Source organism: Camelus ferus, chromosome 9 (genome assembly GCF_009834535.1).
Source record: "Camelus ferus isolate YT-003-E chromosome 9, BCGSAC_Cfer_1.0, whole genome shotgun sequence".
Taxonomy (NCBI): domain Eukaryota; kingdom Metazoa; phylum Chordata; class Mammalia; order Artiodactyla; family Camelidae; genus Camelus; species Camelus ferus.
This window is the reverse complement of record NC_045704.1, coordinates 56,394,660-56,420,102: the sequence shown is the minus strand read 5'-3', so window position 1 is coordinate 56,420,102 and position 25,443 is coordinate 56,394,660. Positions and strand designations below refer to the sequence as shown.

The 25,443-nt window shown below is 55.9% G+C and overlaps 1 protein-coding gene across 5 annotated transcripts in view; it reads right to left on the bottom strand.

Moving 5' to 3' along the window:
* Nucleotides 1–25,443, bottom strand: part of NECAB2 (N-terminal EF-hand calcium binding protein 2) — a 71,984-nt gene that overhangs the window by 22,372 nt on the left and 24,169 nt on the right. The window contains exons 1-7 of one of the 5 annotated variants that reach the window (XM_032486858.1): nt 18,735–18,888; nt 14,657–14,761; nt 13,313–13,449; nt 12,386–12,577; nt 12,052–12,143; nt 9,525–9,699; nt 4,289–4,313 (exon numbers count right to left, since the gene is read on the bottom strand). In XM_032486858.1, coding sequence (XP_032342749.1) covers nt 4,289–4,313; nt 9,525–9,699; nt 12,052–12,143; nt 12,386–12,577; nt 13,313–13,449; nt 14,657–14,723 — 688 coding nt within the window. In that variant the 5' untranslated portion in view covers nt 14,724–14,761; nt 18,735–18,888. Of the gene's footprint in view, nt 1–552; nt 4,203–4,288; nt 4,314–6,761; nt 7,006–7,329; nt 8,752–9,524; nt 9,700–12,051; nt 12,144–12,385; nt 12,578–13,312; nt 13,450–14,656; nt 14,762–18,734; nt 18,889–25,443 lie in introns of those variants that run through there. The other 4 variants (XM_032486859.1, XM_006183960.3, XM_032486860.1 and 1 more) reach the window with 4 other exon arrangements.

Genomic DNA, 25,443 nt, shown 5'->3' with positions numbered 1-25,443 from the left:
GGAGCTCACCAACTCATCCAGCTAATTCCCAAACCAACAGACCAACACCCATTTACAAGTAATCCCCAAATCAACAAATGCTGGGGCTCATTATGCCCCATCAATAAGTAGAGAGCCCTGTGCCCCGCCCCCACCAATCTTCTCTTCAAGTCACCTGACCATCTACAGGTACAGGTACTACTTAATGTAGCTCCACACCCGTGAGAGGCAGGGCCAAAGTGGGGCAATCTGATGACCACTCTTCATTGTTTCCAAATGCTGAGATAATCTCTACACTCTGAAACTGTCTCCACAGCAGCCTCCTCCAAGCCAGGGTGCTGACGCTGGGGAGGGGATGACCCCTCTCCACGCTGCCTTCGCAGGTTCTGACCAGAGGAGCCAGCTCCAGTAGTGACACAGAGTTCTCAGGGTGCCAGGGATGCAGCCCCGAGGATGCTAAACCACAAGGGGAGGGGTTGCCAGGCCTGGGGCTGCGGTTCTGGGATGGGGGGCAGGGCTCTGGACAAAGGGCACCCCCAAGCAGACGCACGCCACTTGTCCCCTCTATCTCACCTCTTCTTCCTCCACATGCAGTCACCCTGGGCAACAGCATCTGCTGGGGACGTTCTCATGGGGTTGGGCGGTGGGGCAGACAGGCCACCGAGGAGGGGCTCACAGCAGAACTCCAGGGACTCCCTCCCACCTAGGCATTCCTGCTGAGCACACTCTGGCAAGTGATCTCCACCCACCTCCACCTCCTTTCCAAGACAGGCTCCTGTTCTGCCTTAAAGGAGCCAAGTTGTGAGAGGCAGTGGAGGTCAGGGAGAAGGGTGGGCCTGGCCCCTCTGCAGACCCCTTCCACTACTTCCAGCCAGTTTGCAATCAAAGCCCTTGAGAGCCCACGTGACACTTAGTGTGGAGGAGAAAGAAATGCCTTCTTGGTGGGGGAGGGGGAAGCAGCCCAGCGGCAGGCACTGGGGGAAGGGGAGCGCAGGCTGGATCGCAGTCCCCCAGTTCTCTCCGGTAGGTACCGTTATGCAGGGCACTGTCGGCCCATTTGGACCTGGCAGACCTACTTGGGCCTGGAGCAGAAGGCACTCATACATTTTAAAGGCTCCAGAGCTTCTGTCTCTGCTGCCAGCAGCTCTACAGGGGCTCAAAGTCGGGCAACAGGAGAGAGCACTCCTCACGCCTTGCGTGGCTTCCCTCAGCCTGTGTGGAGAGACTCGAAAATAGTGCCTGCATGTTGGGGGGCTGGGGCAACGTCCCATATGCCTCCAACATCCCAGCTCAGGGTTCAAGGTCACAGACGAGGAATGAATTTGCGACTCTCAAAAACAAGAACCCCGCAAACAAAAACCCCCATTCACACTCAGAAGACCCAGAAACCAACCATAAAAAGTACATGATACCAGCTGTGAAATCTGTAAACTCAGCTGTGGCTCTTTCTCTTCTGTGAAAGAGACTTTCCAGATTTCCTTTGATGAGACAGATAAGAACCCAGGAGGCACAGTTTAGAACCTGGGTGGACACACAGGGCTCTGGGTGTCCACGCATTCAGTCCTCACGGGCTCCCCGACGGCGTAGGTGACAGAGCCGTACTGGGCACTGAGTGGTGAAGGGACCTGCCCGGGTCCCACAACTGGAGCTTGAACCCAGGCCACCTGGCTCCTGAGTCCATATGCTCTCAACCCGACCTGGGGCAGGGTCTTGTGGCAAGACCCCCAGCCACGGGGCTCCGTGGAAAATCTGGGGACAAGTCTGGACTGAGTGGAAGCCTGCTGGGATCGATTAGTCACGTCTGCCACGGGCCCGGGGCTTGGTGGGGGGTTCTCCCTGCCGCCCTCTGCCCTCTCCTGCGAGTCCACGCATCTCCGTCCAGCCTGCACTCAGAACAGGCGGAGAGAGGCCCGCCAGGCCTCGGAAGCACAAAGCCTTCTCGGTGACATTTCCCTTGGTTGTCCCACTGCAACCCTCACAAACCCAGATCAGCTAATGAGGAAGCAACATCTGCCCGGGCCTCTGTCCAATTACATGAGTGAGCAGGCCGGCACCTCCAGGACCCCAAGTGGGCCATTTGCAGGTGTCCTCGCTAATTAGCGTGAGCTCAGCCTCTGTCGCAGTGACCTTTGAAATGCCAGGCATCTTCCAGTGTCCCCGTCCCATGGAGGGTAACACCGTCTGGCACTCAGCCCTCCGCTGCAGCCATACCACCCTTCTGGGTGCCATACCCCCCCAGGTGTCCAAGCAGAAAACCCCCACCTTCTGTCTCCCCTTGGGAGCCATGCCCAGTTCCCACCTCCATTTCCATGAAGATGGCTCTGTCCCTGGAGCCATCAAGACAGGACAGCCTGAGCCCTTGCTCCCGTGATCCCAAAGGCTAATTCCACTCCAACCTGCGGCCACAGGCCTAATTTGAGACCACATCCCCCTCTTCCGCCACACAGGCTTTCTCGCTGCTGGGGTCACCCAGGGCAGAGCCAGCATCCAAGGTACTAAACAAGTGTGCACACGAGTGTGCATCTCTGGCTCTGTCTACACCCACACTCATACGTCCGTCCACACAATTCTGCCCACACAATGTCTGCAAACTGTGCTGGGCTGAATTGGAACCACCTGACCTGCTCCCCAGCCGAAGACCTGCGGTCTCTCATGTGCCTTTCCCAAGCCTGGTTTGTGTCACCTGTAAAAAGGGGGGTGGTACTCCTTCTCCCAGTAGGAGCACAGTGAACATCAAATGAGGAGGTCTGTTAACATCTTGGTGCATAACTGATGCCACTGGCCGCCTCCACCAGGTGGTCAAGTCCTGGCAGTCCCAGCACGGCTGGGAATCAGACACTGGTTGAAAAACCCAAGGGCTGTTTTCCGAGGCACTCATCAGTTGGTCTGAGGGCTCGCTGACTCCTTACAGCGTGCCGAGACCCAAGCCTCCCTGTACCTTCACTACAGCTCTGTGAGCAAGTCTGTCACCTGCATTGGCCCACACCAGGGACAAGCCCAAATCCCTACCTGTAAAAACCTCACAATCGGCTGAGGGTTGTGGCCAGCACACTGCAAGGACCTCTCCACCCCAGGCGGGTGCACACTGAAGACTAGAGAGAGGCCTGAATCAGGGGTCAAACCCCCAAACTCCTTTCTCGAATCTCTAATGCTGTTCAGGCCGCGATGGCAATACCATGGCAATTTCTCCAGTGCCATTAACGTCCCCCTACATCACTCTCCTTCCTCCCTGCTTCCTATGGAATTGCTGCTCATGGTCCAGGGTCCCAGAGGCCTGGGAGGAACCAATATCATACTCAGGGTGCGGTCAAGAGATGGAGACTCCTGGGTGCTGATGTGCAGCCCAGGCCTGAGCACCCCCTCCTGTCTCCGGAGGCCTCACCTTTTACACGAACACGATGGGGAGATAGCTCCAGAGAAACTCTCAGGATCAGGAGGGAGGGGGGCCCGGGCCCAGGCGAGAGCTGCCACCCTGAACTGCAGCTGCAGTATTTTCCCCATGAACAAACACTGAGCACTGCCTGATTCTCTTTTAAAAAGTCTGCCACCCACGTCTCCTCCCGCGTTTTCCCTAACAGCCCAGGGAAGGAGGCAGATTAAGTGCTATAGTCCCACTTTACAGATGGGGAAACTGAGGCCCAGAGAGGGCCTGTGCCTTGGTTAAAGTCCACAGAGAGTTGCTCTGGGCCTTAGAATGAGGACCACAGTATTCCTACAAAGCTAGAACACTCTCTGTGGCGGCTGCAAGGTTCAGGTGGGCCTTAGTAAACTTTATTATCCTCTGGTCCCTGCCTTTCAGAAAGGTCCAGGGGAAGTCGGGAGAAGGGGCGTGTCCTGAATTCGCTGGTCAAGACAATGTGCTGCTCACTTTGCTGGGGAGGCTACATGAGGTGGGGGAATGTCCTGGGGGTCCACAGCAGGGCCTCGGCTGCCTTCACGCAGCTGGGTGACCCTGGGCAAGTCACTGACGGACTTGCTAGAACAGGGGCAACAGTGCTGTCTCAGGTGGCTTTGAGGAGGACGGGTGCCTGGGCCTAGGAAGGGCCAAGAGTGAGGCTGGGGGCTCCTTGAAGGGTGGTCTTTGGGCCCTGCCTGGGCTGCTCTGGCCCAGCCCAGCTTCAGGAGGTTAAGGCACCCCAAGCATTTACCACAGGCAAGACATCACAGTGTCACAGACATCTATTCATTAAGACGGTGAACCCGAGGCAGAGAGCAGAGCCGGGACTACGCCTTCTAACTTCAGAGCCCTGCACTGTGAACTGGAAAGAGACAGGTCCCCATTGGGGGACAGCCTGGGAGGGAAACTCACCATTTTTGTCTGCCCGGCGGAAAATCTGCAGGGAAGAGATGTTGAGTCAGTGCCGGCCAGGGAGGGGCAGGCACCCTCCAGTGGCTTCTGACCACCTCCCCTCCAGGTGGGCTTGGGGAAGCTGGGCCCCCTTCTCCCTGCCTTGGGAGGAGACCCTGGACTGGGATCCAGGGACAGAGGGAGGATGTTTCAGGCAGAGGCCCTCCCAACCCGCGCGGAAGCAGCTGCCTCCTCTCCCTTCTGTGCTGCCAGCCTGCCCACGGCCACGCTGACACACGCACACACGCGCGGACACATGCTCACACCCTTCACATGCTGGCGGGCGTGCTTCCAGAACCATCAGTCCCCGTGCTGCACCCACTGTCAGACAGTCACACTCACAATTCGCATCCTGCCCCACGGATGCAGCCACCTGCCTTACACCCACTACCCCAGACCCCTCAAGAGCCTGGGAGTTTGGGTTAAGTCTCAACTGACGTGTCAGCTAAGGGAAACTCCAGGCCTGGTGACCGGACCAGCCAGAGCAGGATGGATTATTTTTTTGGGTGAGGGAGAGGTAGGAGCAGGTTGCTGGGAGCTCAGAAATCCAGGTACAGATGCCAGGTTCTGGCTGCATGGGGGTGGGGGGGGGAAGGGGCAGCTCAATGCCCCTCAGCCCCAGCGGAGACCAGGTAACTCCTCCTCCTGGTATTTGTGGGATCAGGTAAGCCCTGCTGATGGTGGGAGGAGGGGAGGCACCGCTGCTGTGTGTGACCCGAACACCTTCAAGGACAGAACACCCCCAAGCAATGGGAGGGACATCCATTATCAGGCACCTGAGGCTGTGACAAACTAAAGCAGCAGCTCAGAGCTGCTTCTCAAACATCCCCCTTCTCTAAGCTGAACCCCAAGTCCAGGGCACTGGGTGGGAGCCACTGTGGTGGGGGTGGAAGTGGGAGCAGTTATCAGAACTCTAGCCTGAGTGGCCCATACTCCTGTTCCTGACCCCAAGGTTCCTGGGGGCTGGGGTCCCACTTCCCAGTGGCTGTGCTGGGTGGTGGTGGTAAACAAGTGATTGGCACGACCACGTGACGTGGCCCCCCCACCTGCTCATCACCCCATTTCACAGATGAGGAAATGGAGGCTCAGAGCTGGCTCATGGCCAGCATGTGAGGACTCTGGAGCGTACCTCCTGTACCAGGAGAACCTGGAAGGGTCTGGGCAGGGCTGTCCTAGGAGGGTAGCCCAGGGTTCCACCCATGAACTCTGCCAGGGCTGAGAGAGAGAGAGGATCTAGCTGTGCAAGAGTGTGTTTGGGAGGACTAGGGCTCTGGGCACTCACAGCAAAGATGCCCCTCCCAGCCCAGCCCTCTCCTCCCAGGGCCAGCTACCAGCTCCAAGAGGAAGGGAAGGAGAGTGAGAGGAAATCCACGCTCCCCCACACTCACAGGGATGTGTCGTACACACACACACAGCTCTCCCAGAAACCCACGATGCACACTCAAGGCACTCCATGCCCTCCGCCACCCACCACACAAGACCCTCACTGGTCAGGCACACCCCACCTCCATGCTGCCACTTGGGCAAAGCTCCTTCCACCTCCTTCCGGCATTCTACAGGGGAAGTCTCCCAGCCCAGCTGGCTGTCCACCCTGTAGAATCTCCCTCCCACAGTGGAGAGTGGGTGGGAGGGTGAGGTGGGGCAGTTTAGGTCCCAGAGGGGATGAGGGGGTGAGGAGAGGGAGGGTGGGGTGGGGAAGGGAATGAAGGACAGAGATGGCTGAGTGGAGTGTGGGTGCCCAGAGGGGTCCAGGCTCACGGCGGATGGGGATGGTCCCAGCTTTACTGAAAGGAGAGGGGAAAACAGATGAGGGGAGGGGGCTTCATTTTTCAAGAGGTGGTGCCTGGCGCAAACGGATCTTTGGGGGTGAGAACACCAGGGCTTAGGGTATAGAGCCAGAGGAGAAACCCCCGGAGGCAGGGGTTGGGGGGGGGCGGAAGGGGGTCTCAGAAAAGTAGCGACTCGAGCAGGGATCCGGGATGGAGAGGAGGACGGGGCTGGAGGCGGTCAGGGGCTCCTTTCCCGGGAAGAGATGGAGGTAAAGGGTGAGGTCGGAGCTGGGAAAAAAAGAGGGTTTGGCCAGGACAAAAGTAGGGGGGCGGTGGCTGGGTGGAGGGGCTCCAGGTCCCAGCTCCGCGAAGGTGTGGATCCCGAGAAGTGGAGAGAGGGGGCGACAGGAGGGGGTCGTCCAGGTCCAGGGACGAGACAGGACTGGCATGGAGACCCGCCGAGACCCGGAGGGGCTGGGGACCGCGCTCTGGGACACGGAGGGGCCGGTGCGGGTCCTGCTCTGGGCCGCCAAGGGGGATGGGCCGGGGGTCCGGGCTTATGGAGAAGGGGTCCTCGCGGGTCCCGGCGGGGACCCGGGACAGGCGGCGTCGGGGTCGCCCCCGTGGGAGGAGGGAGCTCGGGGTCCCAGCCCGCGCGTACTCACGTCCAGGATGACAGAGGTGCCCCCGCGCGAAGAGGCGGGGCCCGGGCCGGGGCCGGGGTCCGTAGCGGGGGGGGCGGGGGCGTCGGGGGCCAGCGGCGCCCGGGGCTCGCCCATCCTGGCGCCCACCCAGCGCAGTAGCCCGCCCAGCGCCCGGCCCTGCGGCGGCGGCTCCCGGAGCAGCCTGTGCGCGCCGGCCCTGCACAGGCGCGCCGCCCGCTCGCACATCGCGCCGCGCCCGCCGCCGCCGCCGCCGCCGCCGCCGCCGCCCGCAAGCCCGCCGACCCCCGCCCGGTCCGCGGCCCGCCCCCGCGCGACCCCCTCCCCTGCGCCGCCCGGCGCCGCCCCGCCCTCCCTCCCTCAGTCCCCGCGGCCGCGGCCACGCGGGGACCGGCCGGCGCCGGGGGACAGGTTGGGGGGGGGCCGCTCCGCCCGGACCCCGAGCCACGTGTCCGATGGCCACCGCCCCCACTTCCAGCGGCCGGCCACCAAGGCAGGGTGTACCCGTGGGGGCGCAGGGCTTGGGGGCTGGACTCCAGCCTGGCCGCAGAGGGGGCTGCCCAGTACTCACAGGGTTGTGGACGTCCCACAACCTTGGGGGGCGCCCTGGGGGCTGCCACCCCGAAAGTCTCCGACTGCCTTCCCTCCCGAAGGTGCCCACCCCCAACTCGTGGCGCTGCTGCAGGGGCCGAAGCGCGGTGTCCAGCGGGCCCGCAGCGCCCTCTGCCGGCTGCCTCTCCGGCATCTGCGCCCACGCAAGGGGACCTCCCCCACCACTCTGCTGGTACCCACTCTTCCCTTCCACGGCGTACACACCCTCTCAGACCTCTCTGTCCCATTACACAACGCCCAGAACCAGCCTTCGCCCCAGAACACCCTCTTGCCCTCACACTCCCCGCATCCATCCATTCCAACCGCCAAAGGATTAAAGGAACATCAGCTAGGTACGAGGCCTGGTGCCGGCAATGGGTTCTCAGAACAGGGAAACAGAAAAGGTCCCTGGCCTCCTGGAACTTACTATCCAAGTGGGCCGAGCCAGGGACTGGAATGATTCCACAAATAAGTGAACAATTAAAACTACACTGCTGTAAAGAGGTGGAACCCTAGGCCATGAGAGGGGGATTCATTCACCTTATGGCCACCGAGGGGTATGTGTCAGAAGAGACTTGAGAGGAAGTGATCCTTATGCTGAGAGGAAGATGAGTAGTTAAAGAGAGGAGAGAAAAGTGCCCTGGGCTAAAGACCAGCTTGTGCGAAGGCCTGATGGCAGGTGCAAGTATGGGGAACGTGAAGGACTGACTGAAAGGAGGCAGTGGGGTAGGAAGGAAAAATGGGAGGGGGTGGGCACTAGACTGGAGGGCTCGGGGGATTGTGAAAGCCTCCCCAGTACCCATTCCACAAACCCACCCTCCCCTCACTTCTCTAACACAGCTGCTGTCTCCTGTGCTCCCACTCAGCTGACCCTCCACTTGGGGCACCATCCATTGTCCCCTAAGCCCTCCTAGTCCAAGGTCCTTCTCCCACAAGGCCCTGTGCTTCAGCCCCTGCCTCCACTCCCCGGCTCCCAGAGCAGAGTCCTGGGCACCCCACCTCCTCTCCAAGCACAGAATCATCAGAAACAGGAGTGGAGGCAGGCTCTGGTTTTATTTGGGATCTGATTCTGGATAGAGTGAGGACTGAAGTCCTCCTGGCTCGGCACTCAGCTGGCCCTGGTGATCCCAGCTCACACTGGCATCTTTCACCCCCCAATTACAGGTCTGGGCCTATCCCGGTCTGCAGTCACTGTTCCTACCCTGGTCTGAGTCTGGGCAGCTGGGTTTCCCACTCTTCATCTGAGAGGCCCGTTATAAGGGCACGTGTTTGCTCCTGTCTCCTGGCAGGAGAGGCCCCCTTCCATCACTGGGGCATCTTGGGACACTCTCTGCATCCAGCAGGGCCGTGGTGATCTCCCCTTCTCTTTAGGGTATGGATGTGAGGATGCCAGGCCAGGTGCTAGGGCGGCTTCCTGGCCTCCTTCCTCAGCAGGGAGCTGGCCACAGCCAGAGCCCCGCCCTGCACGAACCGCACAAAGTTGTCCCCGGCCAGCGGCCCCAAAGCGTACAAGCCCTCCTGGTGGATGCTCTGGTAGGTAAAGGGGTCCACGTCAATGGGGTTCCTCTTGGCGCTCAGAGGCTGGTCTGGGTCCATGGCCAGGTCAGCGCCTGCCCCCGGGAGGAAGGACAGATCAGGGTGGGAGCCAATAAGGACCAGCACCAGGGAAACCTCGAAGACCTTCTGGTGGCCCTGGGGGTCCTGGAACACAGCCTGGCGGTCCTCCTTGAAGAGCAGAAGCTGGTGCTCGGGGAGGCTGCGGTAGCCTTCGTAGGGGCTGGGCAACAGGATGGACTGCTCCCGCATCATCTGGTGCACCTTGTGGTACTCAGGGTACAGCATCTTGGGCAGCTGGTTGAACACCAGGCCGGGGTCGTCCACGGGTCGGCGGAAGGCATGGATCACTGGGATGTTGTAGTGGCGAGCATAGAGGACGGCGTCAGCCGCCGACAGCCCCGCACCAATGATGACGACGGGATCCGATGACGGGGTCACTGTGCCTGCCCGCGTGGCTGCCTCCAAGGCCAACAGATCATGGTGGACGAAGGGTAGGCCCTCCCCACGGATGCCCAGCTGGGCTGGGCTGTCGGATGTGCCGGTGGCCAGGACCACGTTGCGGGCGCACAGGGAGAATGGCTGCTGGCTGCGGTCCATGGCTGTCAGGACGCCACTCACCTGGAAGACGGGGCTGGGGTCCTGGGCCCCGGGGCTGCTGAGCTCAGGTGTACCCCACTCCACGGCTGTGACCACAGCACCAGACATGAAATTGTGCCCCAGACCCTTCTTGATCACATAGTCCCTATAGTAGTGAGCAATGTCCCCGGCCGTGGCCCGGCTGTTGCGAAGACCTCTGGGGGGAAGGACGAGGGAGGGTGAGAGTCAGATAGTAGATTCGGGGTGGGGTGGTTATCGGGTGGGCGGGCTGGAATCAGACCCTGGAGCTGGACAGTGGCTGCCCCACCCACAGGCACAGGACTTGGTCAAGTGGTTTAACCTCTCAGAACCTCAGTTTCCTCTTCTATAAAATGGAGCTGACTCAGGGTGCCTCATTAGGGTGGGGTTCAGAATGTGGCCTCTGGGGCCAGACAGCCTGGATTCAGATCTTAGCTCTGCCACTGGTGAGCCTTGTGCCTGGAACCCTCTGCCTCCGCTCCTCGTTTAAAAAATGAGGATGACCGTGGTGACAGCACCAATTTTGTGCCATTGTTGACAGGCGAGGATGATACGAAGGAAGAGTTTAGAACCTGACAGGTCGTAAGGGAAATGAGGCCAGCCACCACTATCCCTTCAAAGGACTAAATAGTACCCTACGTATTTGTGGGAGGATTCCACTTTTATAAAGTTCAGAGACAGGCAGAACTAATCTATGGAGTTAGAGGTCAAGAGAGTGGTTTCCTCTGGGGATGAGGTGGTGGTGACTGGGTGGGGTCCCAGGGGGCTTCTGGGGACAGGGGATCTGTTTTTTGAGTCTGGGTGGCTGAAACGCAGGTGTGTCCACTTTAAGAAATTTCATCCTCCTGTGTGCATATGACTTGTGTGCTTTCCAATATGTACTTGTATTTCAGTAAATAAGTTGATTAAAGAATAACCATGTAAAGCACTTAGTACAGTCCCCAGCACTCACAGTAACAGCAGAGACTATTTATTATTATTGTTACTGTTATCATTACTGTTACTATTATTGCCACCCTTTCTGGGGTAATGATTAGGGCCAGTGCTGCCAGTGGGTGAGGCACACAGACTTTGACATTATCTCAACTCCTCCCTGTATCAACCTGTGTTACCTCGGTGAGTACTTTCCCTGGCCTGTGGACATCCTGTTAAGGATTACTTCGCCTAAACAGAATCCTCTGTGACACGCTGCCAACACGACCCACGATTGTAGAATAATCTCAGACTGCATCCCCTAAGGCCACTCCAGCCAATCCAACTCATTAGTCTGCTACACAACCTGGACTCTGGAATTCATGTCTGTGGGTTGGTCATTTCCCCTCCTCTGTTTGAGTAAAAAAATTGTTTTAAAGGACTGTCCTAATAGGATGTTACATCCAGGGTTTTGTATAATAATAGAGTGGCTTTGGGCTCCTACATCTAAGCACAAGACCCAGCTGGTAGGAATCACTCAGTGGAGATGCTCGCCCTCCCTTGGGAATATTATGTGGCCACGTAAGAGGATGCTTGTGCAAACCTTGCGTCATCACCACATGAAGCCTCATGACATCATGTTACATTTTAAGAGTAGGATAGGAAAGGGTACGTCTACAAGTGAAATTTATGAGAGAGGTTAACACCTCACGCCACAAGCCTGGACGTCTTCCTACCACATTTGTCAGGACACAAAGTCTTTGTGTCAAAGAGACAGACAGTGAACCCTGGAGAGATGGAAACTGAATTGCCAGAGAGGTCAACCACCTACTGGGTGGAGGACGGTCCCCCATCACGGCCCCCGAGGGTGGAGGAAATGTACAAGAGCAGACACCACGCAGGTGGCAATCGTCCATCCTGAGCACTGGGCAACTTTCTGCCTCACACTCCAGGAGGAGCAGGGGCTGGAATTTGTCTATTTAGTCATTCATTTGTTTCTCCGGGGTGGTCAGAAGTGTGCGTTATGGAGCAGGAAACCTGATGGGAAGAGAATCCCCCAAGATGTAAGAGCGGTGGGTAGAAGTGTGAGGTTGGGGTCAGTTTCCTTCCTTCTCTCAATTTTCAGTTTTTCTATAGTATGGTTATGTTTCTATGGCAAAAAACATTTTTTAAAAAAGTGCATCTAATTAGCTGACCTAGGGAAAAAGAGACTGTTCTAGGCCAGGCTCAAATTAGTGGGAGAGGCTGCAGGGAGGCCAGAGGACTGGGGAGCCCAGGCCAGAGGCTCTGGGGCAGGGTGTGGGGAGCAGGGGCCACTGTCACCCCCTCCTTAGAGCCTGGGATGCTCCAGGGAGGGCAAGTCGAGGTCATGTGGCAGGGGGAAGGAGCAATGGACAGGGAGTCCCTGGTGAACCCAGCTCTGCTGCTCACTCCCTGTGTGGTCCTATGCATGTCCATTCCCTGTCAGATCCTTAGTTCCCTCCCCCCGCACCACCCCCCCAGTAAGAGGAAGGGCAAGGCTAGATGAGCCTGGAAGCCCCTATACCTCTGGCTCTGGTTCCTGGGTTCAATGTCTTGGTCTTCCCTGCCCACCCTGGGCTTCCCACAGTCACCTTACCTTCGCTTCCGGCACATCCAGTCCTTGACCTGCAGGTCCGGGAGCCCCATCCACTGGCCTTGGCTCAGGGTCACCATGGAGCCTTCAATGGACTGGGAGGAAAGGAGACCAAAGTCAAGGCCTCTACTAGCTTCCAACCCACTCAGGGCTGGAGGGCAGGGGAGGTCTTAGCTGGGGTTGGTGGGAGACTGGGGTGGGGGTGGGGAGGGGAGGAGGGAGAGGTGAATAGGGAAAGACAGGAAATGGATGAGCCCTAAACCCAGTTAGGGAGGGACTCTCCCCAAGACTTCATGTAGACTCAGCCCAAGTCCCCTCACCCTGGGGCCCCACTCACATGCCAGGCGCCCCCAGGCAGTTTCCGTCCCAGGACCAGGTGGGGGATGGCTCGCTCCTTCTGGTGCTTCCAGGTGAGGACAGACTCCATGTTTCCCCCCAAGTCTGTGTCTGGGCGCAAGAGGGCATCAAAGAGCAGTGCCACAGGGCTTTGGCTCCGGCCTTCAAGGCCTTCAGACAGGTAATCCAGGTCCTGGAGTGGGGTGGGGGGACGCAAGTCAGAGGGGCCCCTGGAGGAGGGCCCTACATTCCCACCCTAAGATCAGAGTGTCAGATAAGCTTGTGGAATGCCACCTCTCAGAGGAAGATAATGCACATTGGCATATTAAAGGCTCTGATAAGTCCTGCAGCTATCATTTACCTGTTTAATTTTGCCAAGCCCAGAGTCTCTCAGACTTACTGGAGCAGGAACATTTCCCCCTACATTTTTACCCAGGAACTGGTGTCCTGTAGAAGGCATTTTGAAAAATACCCTCAGACAAATGCCGGCTTGCTTCCGCAACTGCCAGCTCAAGGGTGGGAGGGGACTAGGAATCTTGATGCTGCCTGAAGTGGGGGTGGGGGACACTGAGTGGCTTCCTGGAAGGCAAGGGGCCTGGAGGGCGGACTGGTGAGCCCTATTGGGCAGAGGCTAGTGCACTTGCAATATCTCGGGCAGGGCTCTTAGCTGTGGCACTACCAGCATTTGAGCCGGAGAATTCTTTGTGGTGGGGCTGTCCTGTGCTTTGTAGGATGTTTAACAGCATCCCTGGCCTCGAGCCTCTCGGCCTGTGGTAGCACCGCTTGGGTTGTGACAACCAAAATTATCTCCAGGTGGCTGAGTTTGGTCTTAGGTCTCACAAATGTATATTTTTTGATTTTTGCCTTGAAAAGGCTGGGAAAATTACCCCACAGTGGGCGTGTCCCCCTACCCGGAGCTCTGGCCCACCTGGTCCATGATGGAGACCCCTGGCGCCTCGGTGAGCTTCCTCTGCAGCAGTGGGTGCGGGTGGATGGCATCTGGCTTCATGTAGGGGGTGTAGCCCGAGAGCAGATAGGACAGGCAGATGCCTGAGGGACCGTTGCCTGGAGAGAGAGGGCAGGGTCAGAGGGCAGCATTTTGGGGTGCAAAAGACCACCATCACCGAGGGTTTTGGTCTCGATCCGTCTGATTTATTGATTTGCTCTTTGTAAAGCTAAAAGTAAAACATTTATAAAGCCCTTAGCACGTGCCAGGCATGACAACAATCAGTAATAAAGTCATGGACAGGTGCTGGAGCCCTGGACTACTTTAACAGCAATAAAGTTGGGGTGATAACTGCTGACACTGACCGAGTACTTCCCACATGTCAAGCTTTGTCACGTGATTTTCATAAGAACAAAACAATACGAAACTGACAGCCGCTGCTGCTGTACCAGGCCCCTCTGGAGCCCCGAAGCTTCATCTCACTGGGCTTCCCTGATGATTGTCGCCAGGCGCATGCTACCCTTTCTCCTTGAGGGAGCTGGGGCACAGAGAGGTTAAGTGACTTGCCTGTGGTCACCCAGAGCATGACTGAGATGCTGAGATTACTGAAAACTAGACCAGTTCTCCAGAACTGACAGTGCGCTTGGACAGACGGATGCATAAAATATTATAACAAAGATGGCTACATCCTGGGGGTGGGGGGAAGCTCGGGGGTGGCTACTAAGCCACCTGTGGGCCTGCCTGCCCCCAAGTCTGGACAAATCCCACTGCTTATCAGTGGCACTTCTTGGGCAATTAACCTGGTGACTTCACTTCTATTCTTATCTCTCTTTCCACCCTCTTATCTTGTGCTGTTCTAAGCCTTACCCCTACGCAGAATACTATTAGGATGAACCATATGAAATCACTGATGCTCAACTGTTTTTAACTTACAAAAATGGCCATTTTGTGTGGTTCAACCTGCTGCTTGCCTGGAGGGAGGGGCCATCTGTTCTCCGTTTTTGCAGACCTTAGGACGGATCACGTGCTACGGCTGCGTTCTCGTGCTCAAGCACCCAGTTCAGTGCCAGGCACAGAGCGAGCACAAGATGGTGCAGGCTTAAAGCCAGTCCCCTTGCCCTCGCTGGGCAAACTTCGCAGATCATCCTGCTCTGGCCTCGAGGGTTGTTGGAAGGATTACGTGGAGTGATGTTTTATAAATTGCTAAGCATAGCACTGGGCACACAGTGAAGGCTCTGAGGCCAATTTGAAGAGAACAATTGTAAAGGAAGGCCCAACCTGGCCTGGCTCAGTGCAGCCCCTCCCACTGCCCCTGGTGGCACTCACCGATGATGACGACAGGGAGGGGCTCTGAGCTGCTGGCTCCAAGGTGGTCCTTCCTCCAGGTGCTCATAGCTGTGGCTGGCCGAGGGCTGGAGGCTGGCAGCCAACCTGGTAGCACAGGGGAACAGGGGCCACTTGGTGAGCCTGGGTGTCACACAGTTATTTCCCAGCTCTACTGGCCTCCTGTGGCCCATAGGATCAAGTCCAAGGTCTTCCTGGAGTCATATCGGGATGACACGCCCCTCTCATACCTGCTACATTCTAAACAGGCCCAGTGAAGCAGGACTCCCTCCCCCAGCCTGGTCGCCCTTGTTTCTCTGAGCCTCACTCCACTCTCCCCATCCCATCAGGGACAGTGACAATACTTGAAGCCTATTACTCATCGTTTATGAGGCCTCCTTCACCCAGCTGGGGACAAGCCATGTCCCCTACTTCTGTGATGGCCACAGCCCCCACCGCACAATCCAGCCCTCGGGTCTTCGGTGTAGCCTGGTGGACTCTGGAACCATCACCTGGCCCTGGAAGGCACTTCTGAGCTGGTGACCAGAGGCCCATTCACCTCTCTGAGCCTCAGTTTCCTCATCTGTTAAATGGGAATAATATTTGCCTCTACCCCATAGGGCTGTAGGGTATGTGAAGCACCTTCCTGGGACAAATGTGCCACTGGGAAAAGACCAGAGCTCACTGCCTGCTCCAGGGGCTGGGAAAGAACAGGTGGATGTGGGAAACCGTAGAAGCCCGAGCATCTTGGTTTGAGAAATGCCTGTAAACCGGCTTGTCTCTGGGGCACCAGCGCCCCCTGCTGACCACAGACCCAAATCACTCAGAGGGACCCAAACTCGGTTCCTAGGGCTGCAAGTACCAGAGGAGACCAGACCCACCTTCTCCACATCCCCAAGTCCTGGCTAATTGGGCCCTGATATCACCCACTGTCTGGTAGCCCTGCCGTCCTGAGGGCCAAGGCAACATCCACATGGGCTCGTGAGGAACGGGTGGGCACTGAACACTTTCCAGTGTTCCGGGTACTTGACATGTTTTTTCTCATGTCCTCTTCACACCAACCCTATGCAGAGAGTCCTCTTGGTGTTATTATCCCACTTCACAGATGTGTAAACTGGGGCTTGGAGAAGTCATGCAAGTTGCTCAGCATCACCCAGGGCTAACGGTGCCAAGGCTTTGCCTGAATGCACCATGCCTGGCACTTGGCTTGACCTGGGGAGACCCGGGGCTTGTAGCCCGTAAAAGAGTGAGTGGGGTGGGGAGCAGCCAGGGATGGGGCCCATCGCTGGCCTTCAGAATTCTTCCAGAGAAGGCAGAAATCTGTATTTTTAGGTGAATTCTCTGATTTGGAAAACTGGGCAACTAAATAACATTTTTTGAAAATCTTGAACAAGCTGAAAAAAACATGACCTCTGATGGGTGCAGAGTGACAGCAACACCAGTGTCCACTGCTGGGCAGGTCCCGAGTGATGGACGAGGGACAGCCGCCCAGCCAGGCCTCTCACAGCGACAACGGGCCTTCCCACAGCACTTCACAGTTTACAAGGACCTTGTCCCTAAGCCATAGCGTTTGGGCCTCTCAGCCACCCTGAGAGGTGGGCGATGTCACCTCCTATGTCTGGCAAGTGGGGGAAGGGGAGGCTTAAACAGTAAAGGATGTCACATAGGGGGAGATGGCATATTAAGGACGCCTTCCTCATTGCCTGCAGGTCCCCTGAGAACAGCCTTCCTCCCTTCAGCTGGGGCCTGGCCTGGGACAGCCTCCCCCACCTGTCACAGTAAGCCCTGTGTCCCCCAACGGGGACCATGTGGCCATCTCTATGTCTGGTTCCCTGCAGGAGCCCATGCTATCTGCCTGGGGAGAGGACTCTGGGGTGACATCACTGCCACTGATAACAACAACAAATGATGAACCTTTCCATACTCTGTGGAGTTAGCTCGGTGCCAAGCACACTCTAAACACTTCACAAACATTCAGTAATTTAATATGCATTTAATTGGGTTGTTAGAAGTCCTCTCACAATCATGCCCATATTACAGATGGGGAAATGGAGGCCCAATGAGCTTCTCCTAGCCCTGTGTGGGTTGCCCCAGCTTGCACAGACAGGCTGAGCCAGGTTGGAGCCCAGGCCTCCCTGCTCCAGAGCCTTCTGAGTCCCCCAAGCATGGCGTGACAGGGTGTGACAGCTCCTGCCAAAGGCCAGGCTGAGTGCAGTCCCCTCTGCTCACCTTACTGCTCTGTCCAGCGCTGGTGTTGTGGAGGGAGGCCCAGGGCCGCTGTTCCCAGCTGGGAGGGACAGTTTCCCACTAGCTATCTGTCGCTGGGTGTGCCTGGTAGCCCTGGGGAAGTCGGCTGTGGGTACCTTCAAACTGCCCCGGGGCCCCTCACTCCTCATCTGCACTGTCCCCAGGAGTAGCAATGACAGGACGCATGTGCTATCCTGGCTAAATCCTGGCTTCCTGTGTATCCGCCCCTATAATCCTCCTGGAACCCACTGTACAGACGAGAAAACTGAGGCTCAGGGAGCCATGGCCACGCCCCCAAGCTCGCAGAGCCAGTGGTAATGGAATGAGTTTGGTCCCCTAGGGCTACGACCACCTAGACACCCCATAGCCCCCGACAATGAAGGGCCAACCTATCCCCAGCACCTACAGAATGCCCACCCCCGGCCACGTCCTTCACTTCCCTGTCCCTTCGAATCCCCACTTCAACCAGTAAGAAGAGTCTTACAGGAGCTGCGTTTACAGATGAGGAAACTGACTGCCCCTTTTCAGCCTTCCTATTTACCACCCGGGCTTTTGGAATCCAAGTCTCACTGCCAGAAACCTCTGGATGCCACACGCATGAGGTCACCACCCCGAGGCTGACCTGAGAGGTCACTTCCTGTGCAACGATATAGACTTAGAGGTCTCAAAACCTTGGAGGCACACACACAGCCAGCTTTCATTGGAAAGTTTAACTTCCTATTTCTTTCATGCTTTTTGGTTTTGTGGGATTGGAACAGTCTGTTTTCAGTGTGAACTTTTTGTTGGCATCCATCCAGTTGAAGACGGCAAATGTTGGCTGAGAGAAGTTAACGTTAAAGATGCATTCCAATTCACAAAAGAACATTAGCTTTAAAGACGTGGTAAGAGTCGCACCTTCAAGGGATATTTCTTTGGAGTTTGTAGCATTGGTCCTCCTAGGATTACTAAAATGCAAAACTACTCTAAGACTTGGGACACTTGTATGGCCTCCTTAACTGAGCATCTCTGGTGGCTCCTTGCTCACTTAATGACCTGCCTCGTGAGTTTTCTTATTCCGGCTGCCCAGAGGGAGAAACTGCATCAGGAGGGAGCAGGTGTCTCGCCCAGGAATGTTGGAGACTACGCCCACAAGCCCAAATCCTGCCCCTTGATTCCTGTGGAGAGGGACGGGGTGGGGGGAGATGAGTCCCCTCTGAGGAAAACAGCATGACAACAGTACCACCAAAAAAGTGACATGAGGCTGTGGCAGGAGGAGGATGAGGAGGTGCTCTGTCAGCCTGAGTACCATCTGCCACTAGCCACCAAGGTGAACCGTCAGCTGCAGTGCCCACCCCGTGGCATCACCTCCGTCCAGAGCCGCCCGCGTCTGGAGCCCCAAGAGCTCTGAGGTTCCCCAGACCCCCTGGGGCTCCACCCTTCAAATTCAGCAGCCTCAGTGGCTCTGTCCCAAGTGAGCAGGAGAGGCAGAGTCCCGAGGGCAGCGCTCAGCCTGGCTGTGGGACCCAGTGGCCTCAGGGCGTCGGGCAGCCTGCCCGGGGCGGGCCACACTTCTCTTTTCTGCCAAGAGCAGCATCACGTGGGCTGGGGTGCAGTCTGAGCCAGCGGCAGGGCAGCTGTCGGCTGACAGTGCCAGGCACCTGGAGATGGGCAGGGCCAGGCAGGGTAGAGGAGGAACCTGGGGGCATGGGAGGGGGGATCATGCCGACTCCCTGGAGCCAGGATGGGCAGCCTACAGGACCACCTGAGGTCCACGTCGGCTCCAGGGCCCTGCAGGTCACCTTGCTCTGGACGGGCCACTGTCTCCCACCTCCCACGCCTCGCCCCAGCCACTCACCTGATGGGAAGGGTTGTCAAGGGCACTGGTGAGCCTGGCCTGGTCAGGCACTAGGAGAACCAGGGATCACGGTGCCGGTCGAGGGAACAAGATGCCCATTACCCCGTGGGGATCCAAGAGGCTGTGAGAGGCAGGGAAGCGAGGGTATTTCACGGGCTGGGAGGAGGCGGGTGGTGGGCGGGGCCAGAAAAATCACTTTCATAAGCGTGAGTCAGCAGGGGCCCCTGGATGAATGAACTTGCACACTTGAGGGAGGGCAGTCACGTTGCCAACCCAGGGGACGGCCTTAAAGGGCTCCCCTTCCTGGGGCTGGTCCATTGCAGGGCAGGGCCTGTGGGTGGCCAGGCTGGCCCCCACCCCTGGGGCTCAGTCAGTGAAGGGAGGAACCAGGGGACCCTGAATGACCCAACCTGGCCTTTCCCCTCAGGGAGGCGGAGACAGTACTGCCTAAAATACAGCCCAGGGGGCCCCTTTAAGGGAAGAAAAAAGTCCCTGTTCCCTTATTCTACCTGGTTCCACATGGTGCCCTCCCCTCCCCCTCTTCCCTTCCCTCCCCTCCAATAAAAAGCCCTCTGGCACCAGCCTACAGGTTCTGGGAACTCAGCTCTGCCACTCCCTGGACAGGCTGCCTCAGTGTCCTCATCTGAAAAATGGGGCTAATTGACAACTCCCCCCCCACCCCCCCGGGCGTTTGTGGAGTTTCAATGACCTCATTCTTGGTTAAAGTGCCTAAAACACGAAGCCTGCTCCCTGGTTCATACCTTTTCTTTGCTCTTTTTTCTCTTTAGAGTGCAGCACTGGCGTACCTCACATTTTGATGGTTCCTACTTATTGTATTATCTTATCGCCTTTCTCCCCAAACCAGGATGTGGGTTCTGTGTGGCAGGGAGGTGTATTTGTGTCTAGTTTATCTTGCATCTGGAATACTGCTCAGCACACAGTAGGTGCTCCAGAAGGAAGGATGAGAGGGAATTAGAACAGTCCTTAGCTCACAGACCTCAGTGCGTATTAGCTGTTATTTCATTACTGATGTTTCTGTCACCCCCATCCTCCTCTCTTGCCCTGGGGACTTTCCTGCCAGCCGTGCCCTGTGGCTGGTGGGAGGGGACTGTGGGTGGTCCCGCCAGGGCCAGGACTAGGAGAGGCCACTGAGGCGCTCACCTTGTGTGCAAAATTTAAAGTGATGCCAAAAACACTCAGTAATCAAAAAGTAGTATTTGGATGCAATTTTTAAAAAATCAAAATTCACACCCCAAATCCAAGATAAACAAAATGTTAAAACTGCAAACAAAGGCAGGATCTGTATCTAGGCCAGGTTGAGTTGTATCGGAGCCTGATGCAAAAAGAAAAATCGTAATACTGATGCTGTGTTTAGTTAAAACTTTGATATTTTGTTCATCTTGGATTTTTGGCATTACTTTTGATTTTTATAAATAATGCATGGCAGGGAGGGTATAGCTCAGTGGTAGAGCACATGCTTAGCATGCACAAGGTCCTAGGTTCAACCCCCAGTGCCTCCACTAAATATATAAATAAAAACCTAATTACCTCCCTACCCAAAAAATTTTAAAAAATAAAAATAAAAATATTGCAAGAACACACTACGTGCCTTGATTATGAAGTGCTTTGCTGCCCCTTGTATTTGGTACCCAAGGTGACGTCTCTCTTCTACTCCAGGCCCTAGTGGCCACAGAGAACAAGGGCCTAGCCCCAGAACATGCACAGTTGGGTTGGAGGGGGGACCAGGAGGAGGGGGACCAGGTCTGACCACAGGGCTCCTTTGGGGGGCAGGGGGTGGACCCCGGGTGAAAGATGTCTCTGAAGATGCAGAGAACAGCTGGGACCTGTAGAGAAGTGGGAGAGAGAGAGGTTCTCTCGTAGAGAGGGCTGCTGGCAGGGTCTGGGGGCAGTGTGAGGAGCTGGGGTAAAAGGGAGACCCTGGGGCAGGGGGCCCCATAAATCTCGTGACTGGTCCAGGCTGGGATGCGCCTGGTGTGTGGTGGGGTGGGTGAGAGCTGGTTTCTGGATGAGCTCCAGTGAGGCACTGCCCCCCCAGAACCTCCCTTTACCCAGGGGAAATGGTACTCATGGTCTTTTCCTCCTGGGGCCCTTGGCAGAAGTGACCTCTGGGGTCATGTGACACAGGGTGCCATAACATGCAGCTGGCTGTAGGAAGTCCATTGCTGGGACCTCAGCTCCCTGGCTGGCTCCTAGCTCTGCTGCAGGTGTGCTGTGTGACCTGGGGCTGGTGGCCTACCTCTCTGGGCCTCTATTGCAGCTATGGCCTTGTTACCAAAACCCTGACACTCTGATGTGCAGCAGACACACACCAGGACCCAACCAGGGGTTTGCACACAGCAGGAGCCCCAGCAGCAGGGGAGCAGAGCTGCCTCTGGAAGCAGGCTGCATCCTTCTCCTGAAGCCACCCCACTGTCTCCACTTCCCCATCCCAGGGCTCTGATCTGCAACTTTTGGTGTTTGGGGGATGTAAACTGAGGCAGAGAGAGACACTCCAGGAGTAGAGACTCCAACCCTGAGCATGGTGGATGGGGGCAAAGCTGAGGCTTGGAGCCCAGAGGGAGAGTTGGGGGGGGAGGTGGGCTATGGGGACCCCCATCTCTGGGTCTGCCTGGTCCCTCCTCCCAACTGGTCCATTGCCCCCGTGGGCCCTGACCCCTTTTCTGAATTTTGAAAACTTGCTGATACGGGGGAATTGTGGGTGGGACATGGACTTTCTTCCCTGTCGCCTGTTTACCAGGCAGCAGATTACCGGAAATAAAATGTGTTGAGTTGCTTCCAGAAAACTCGACTGAGACAAAGACCGATAATGTCACCAACAGACAAAGGGGTAAAGTTTAGAGGGGCCACAGAGAGAGACACAGCAAGACGTGTCTTTGCAGGATGACTTTGGGGGTTTGTTTCTCTTGGACTCTACCAGGCACCCTGATTCTTTAGATCTGCCCTGTACCCTTCTTGGCTGTGAGTTCGAGTGGCTATTAGGCCCCTGAAGTGTGAGCCTCTGAAATCTGCAATTAGGGGCTGCGGACGCAGCAAATAAAAATACAGGCACCTAGGTAACTCTGAATTTCAGATAAACAAAAAATAAACTTTGCAATATTTGGGCTATCCTTATGCTAAAAATAAATTTTTCCCCATTGTTTATCTGAAATTCAAAGTTTCCTGGGCTGCACATATTGTATTTGGCAAATCTAGCTGTCAGTGTGAAACAGACACTTGATGTCAGTAAAAACAAACACCAACAACAAAAAAAGGAAAAGGTAAAATGGCTCAATAATTTTGATATGGATTACATGTTGAAATGAAAACAATGAAAATATTTTGGACTTTTTGGGTTAAATGAGATCTCTTACTAAAATCACCTGCATCCAATTTTTTTGTACCTGTTTAATGAGGCTATTGGAAAACTCATGGTTACACCTGATGGTCTTAACAGGGTTTTGTGGGATGTGGGGACCTGATGCTCATGCAAACTGGGACATTCCCGGGTTTAGACCTTAGGCTGGACAGCGTGAAGTGGGAGATGCACTTCCCTGCTGAGCCTCAGTTTCCTCCTTGCTCCGTGCAGTGGAGGGCAGGGGCCTGGCTTGTGGGAGGAGCCCACACAGCAGCTCAGACTTAGTATGCAGCCCCCCACCCCCAGGCTTCCCCCAGACCTCTCTCAGGATCTGGGGAACCAGTGAGAGAGAGGGTAGGGGTAGTCCCAAGGCGCTTCCCTGGGGCTCCTGGTATTGAAATGGATCCCCTCTGTCCCTGTATCAACACCCCCCACCATTCCTCTCTCCCTAAGAAGTCCTAGGGACATTTGAAGGGGCTGGGAGCATGCCTCTCCTTTGTGGGGGCTCTCACGGCTCTGACACTGGCTGGGCATCTCCAGGCATCCAGCAGCATTGACAGAATTTCTTTACACGCAGCTGAGGCTCAGAGAGGCCAATCTGGAGCCTGAGGTCACACTGCATGGGTGGCAGGACTGGGGCTCAAACCCAGGGCTACAACTGCAGAGCCTGGGCACTGCCAGGAAAAAGGCCAACAACGAAGGAACTGAGGAAGGAAGGAAGCCTGCTTCCTGGCCTGAACTCTCCCGAAGGGCACACCCAGCTCCACAGCTGCCCCCTTTAGGAGCTGCCCCCGCTGAACAGTGTTTCAGGGATCAATGCATTTGATCTGTTAACCAGTCCGGAGGAAGGCACAGTGCTGTTATTCTCCCATTCTACAGATGAGGAAACTGAAGCCCTGAGAGTGTGAGATGGGTGGTGGCAGAGCTGGGACTGTGACCTGGTTCGGCTCAGCGTCCTGGCGGGACTAGCCCAAGCCCAGCCAGCGCGTGACAGGAGAGCTAATATTTACCCTTGCCGTCCACCTCATCTTATTGATTCTCTCGACTGCCCAGAGACGTGGGCAAATATTTCCCATAACAAGTTTAGTTGACAGATGAAGAAACATGGAGGGACTTGCCCAAGGCCATGGGGCAATGAAGTGGGGAGAGGGCATTCAGACTCTGGTCTGTCTGGTGGCCAAGTCCCTGCCTGCTGCCCCAGGACACCGGTGTGAGCTGCCAGGGCTCAGCACAGGTTCACACCCTGTGAAAGTCACCATGGACCCCTGGGGAAGTCAAAAGTGGGGAAGCCTGTGGCCACCCTTCTCCTGCCCAGCCCATGGAGAGAACCCAGGAGGAGCATCTGCATGGGGCTGCAGCTGGGGGTCTCCAGCCATATTCTCTGCTTTCGGATTCCCCTCCCCTCTTTCCCTTAAAAACCAGGGGGAAAGTTCTGGCAGAAGAATGACTGTCTGACCAACAGTTGGGGTGGACAGGAGTCCGGCCCAGGGTGTAAAAAGTCTTCCGCTTTGGAGTCAGAACAATCAGGATTCTTTCAGCTGTGTGTCTTTGGGCAAGTGACTTAACCTCTCTGAGTTTCCGTTTCCTTGTCTGTGAAATGCAGATAACAGCAGAGCAGTGCTTCTCATTTCTGCTGCATGGCAGAATCACTTGGGGGCAGGGGAGGGATTTAAAGATACAGTAACACTCAGAGATTCTGCCATCACAGGGCTAGGATGCTGCGGACACCGAAAGTTCCACCAGTGGGTCTCATGTGCAGCCGGGCTGCGAGCCTCTCTCACTCCCTGCAGCTCTTGAGGGATGAGCTGAGATAAAGGCTCGGAACCTCTTGGCCTGTGGAGATGCCTGATACATTGGACTCCCTTCCACCCATCTTTTTATAAGCCATATTCTTTATGCTGTTGCAGTAACGATCACGAGGTCTAAAAGAATCATTTCCTGTAACTTGGTTTCCGCAACTCAGCTCTCCTGATTTTGACTTCTGAACTCGAAGGAGGGCTTGACATTTACCCCGGGGGCTTTTCCTTTCTGTATGCACAGCCATCCCTGGAGCCCGAATTCCAGTCCTAGGGACAACCCCCCAAGCAAGAAACGGCCATGATGGACAAGGAGACACCCACCAAGTACTCATAGTAACAGCAAAATCTAAGCAACTTCCGGGCTGGCCGCTGAGGACAGTCCAGTCAATGGGGGCTGGTGCTCAGTGGGGACTATCCTGCAGCCTTTGGAAAAGGCAGTTACAGAGCCAGGAGGCAACGTGGAAACCCTTTATGAGAGAAGCAAGGAAAGTACTTGTGTGACGTTGTGCCTGATGTGTGGGCCTGCGGGCAGGAACTGGATAGGAATCAGAAAAAAAAAAAAAAAAAAAAAAAAAAAAGAAGCTAGAATGTTTGCTGGGGCCAGGGAATTGTAGATGGATTTTTTTTTAATTTGAATTTTCATTATTTTTATATAATCAATAATAATCGTCACAAGGAAAAACAATTTGAGACAAAAATTTTCTGGTTTTTTTTAGTTTGCTGAAGTGGGCCTAATGCAGGGCCTGGGACACAAGTGAAACCGATGAAAATAAAAACTAAGCTCAATAAAAACTGAGTGAGTGAATGAATCTTGTTGCTTTCAGACTTTCCTGATAGACTCTTAAGAGACTCTGAACCTCAAAGGCCTCTCTTGGCCTTCTATCACATACATGTGGCTTGGCATGCCTTCTGGAGCATTTAAATCTTTGATGACAATTTTGAACTGGCCAAGGTTGAAGACAGAGCCCTGAGGGACACCACTAGAGACCCTTCCACCAATGGACAGAGCTTCAGGGATCTATCACTGGCAGAGGGGTGAGTGAAAAAGGAGTCAGAGACTCTGGGCTGCATCTCTGGAACTTCCTAGCTGTGCATCCTTGAGCAAGTTACTTCACTTCTCTGAGCCTCCATCTCCTCATCTACAAAATAGACACCTGTCCCCCAGAGTAGCTTGTTGCTTGGTGCATTGTGGGTTCTCAGTAAATTGTGGGTATCCATACCTCTGCCCATCACCATCTGGACATTTTCACTCTAGGCAGAGTCATTTTCCAATCATCCAGCCCACTTTTCCACACACCCTCCATGAAACATCCTCAAGGGTAGTGGTTCTTAAGTGTGGTCCCTGGACCAGCAGCAGCACCTGAGGACTTATTAGAAATGCAGATTCACAGGCCCCACCCTAGATTCACTAGATCAGAAATTCTGGGGGTGAGCCCAGCAATCTGCATTTACCAAGGTTTCTGAGAGCCACTGCTGTCCATGCCATCTTCCGGGCCCATCTGCAGGCCTCATGAGACAAAGGAATGACAGTCATCTGACTCGGCCACTTCTGGGG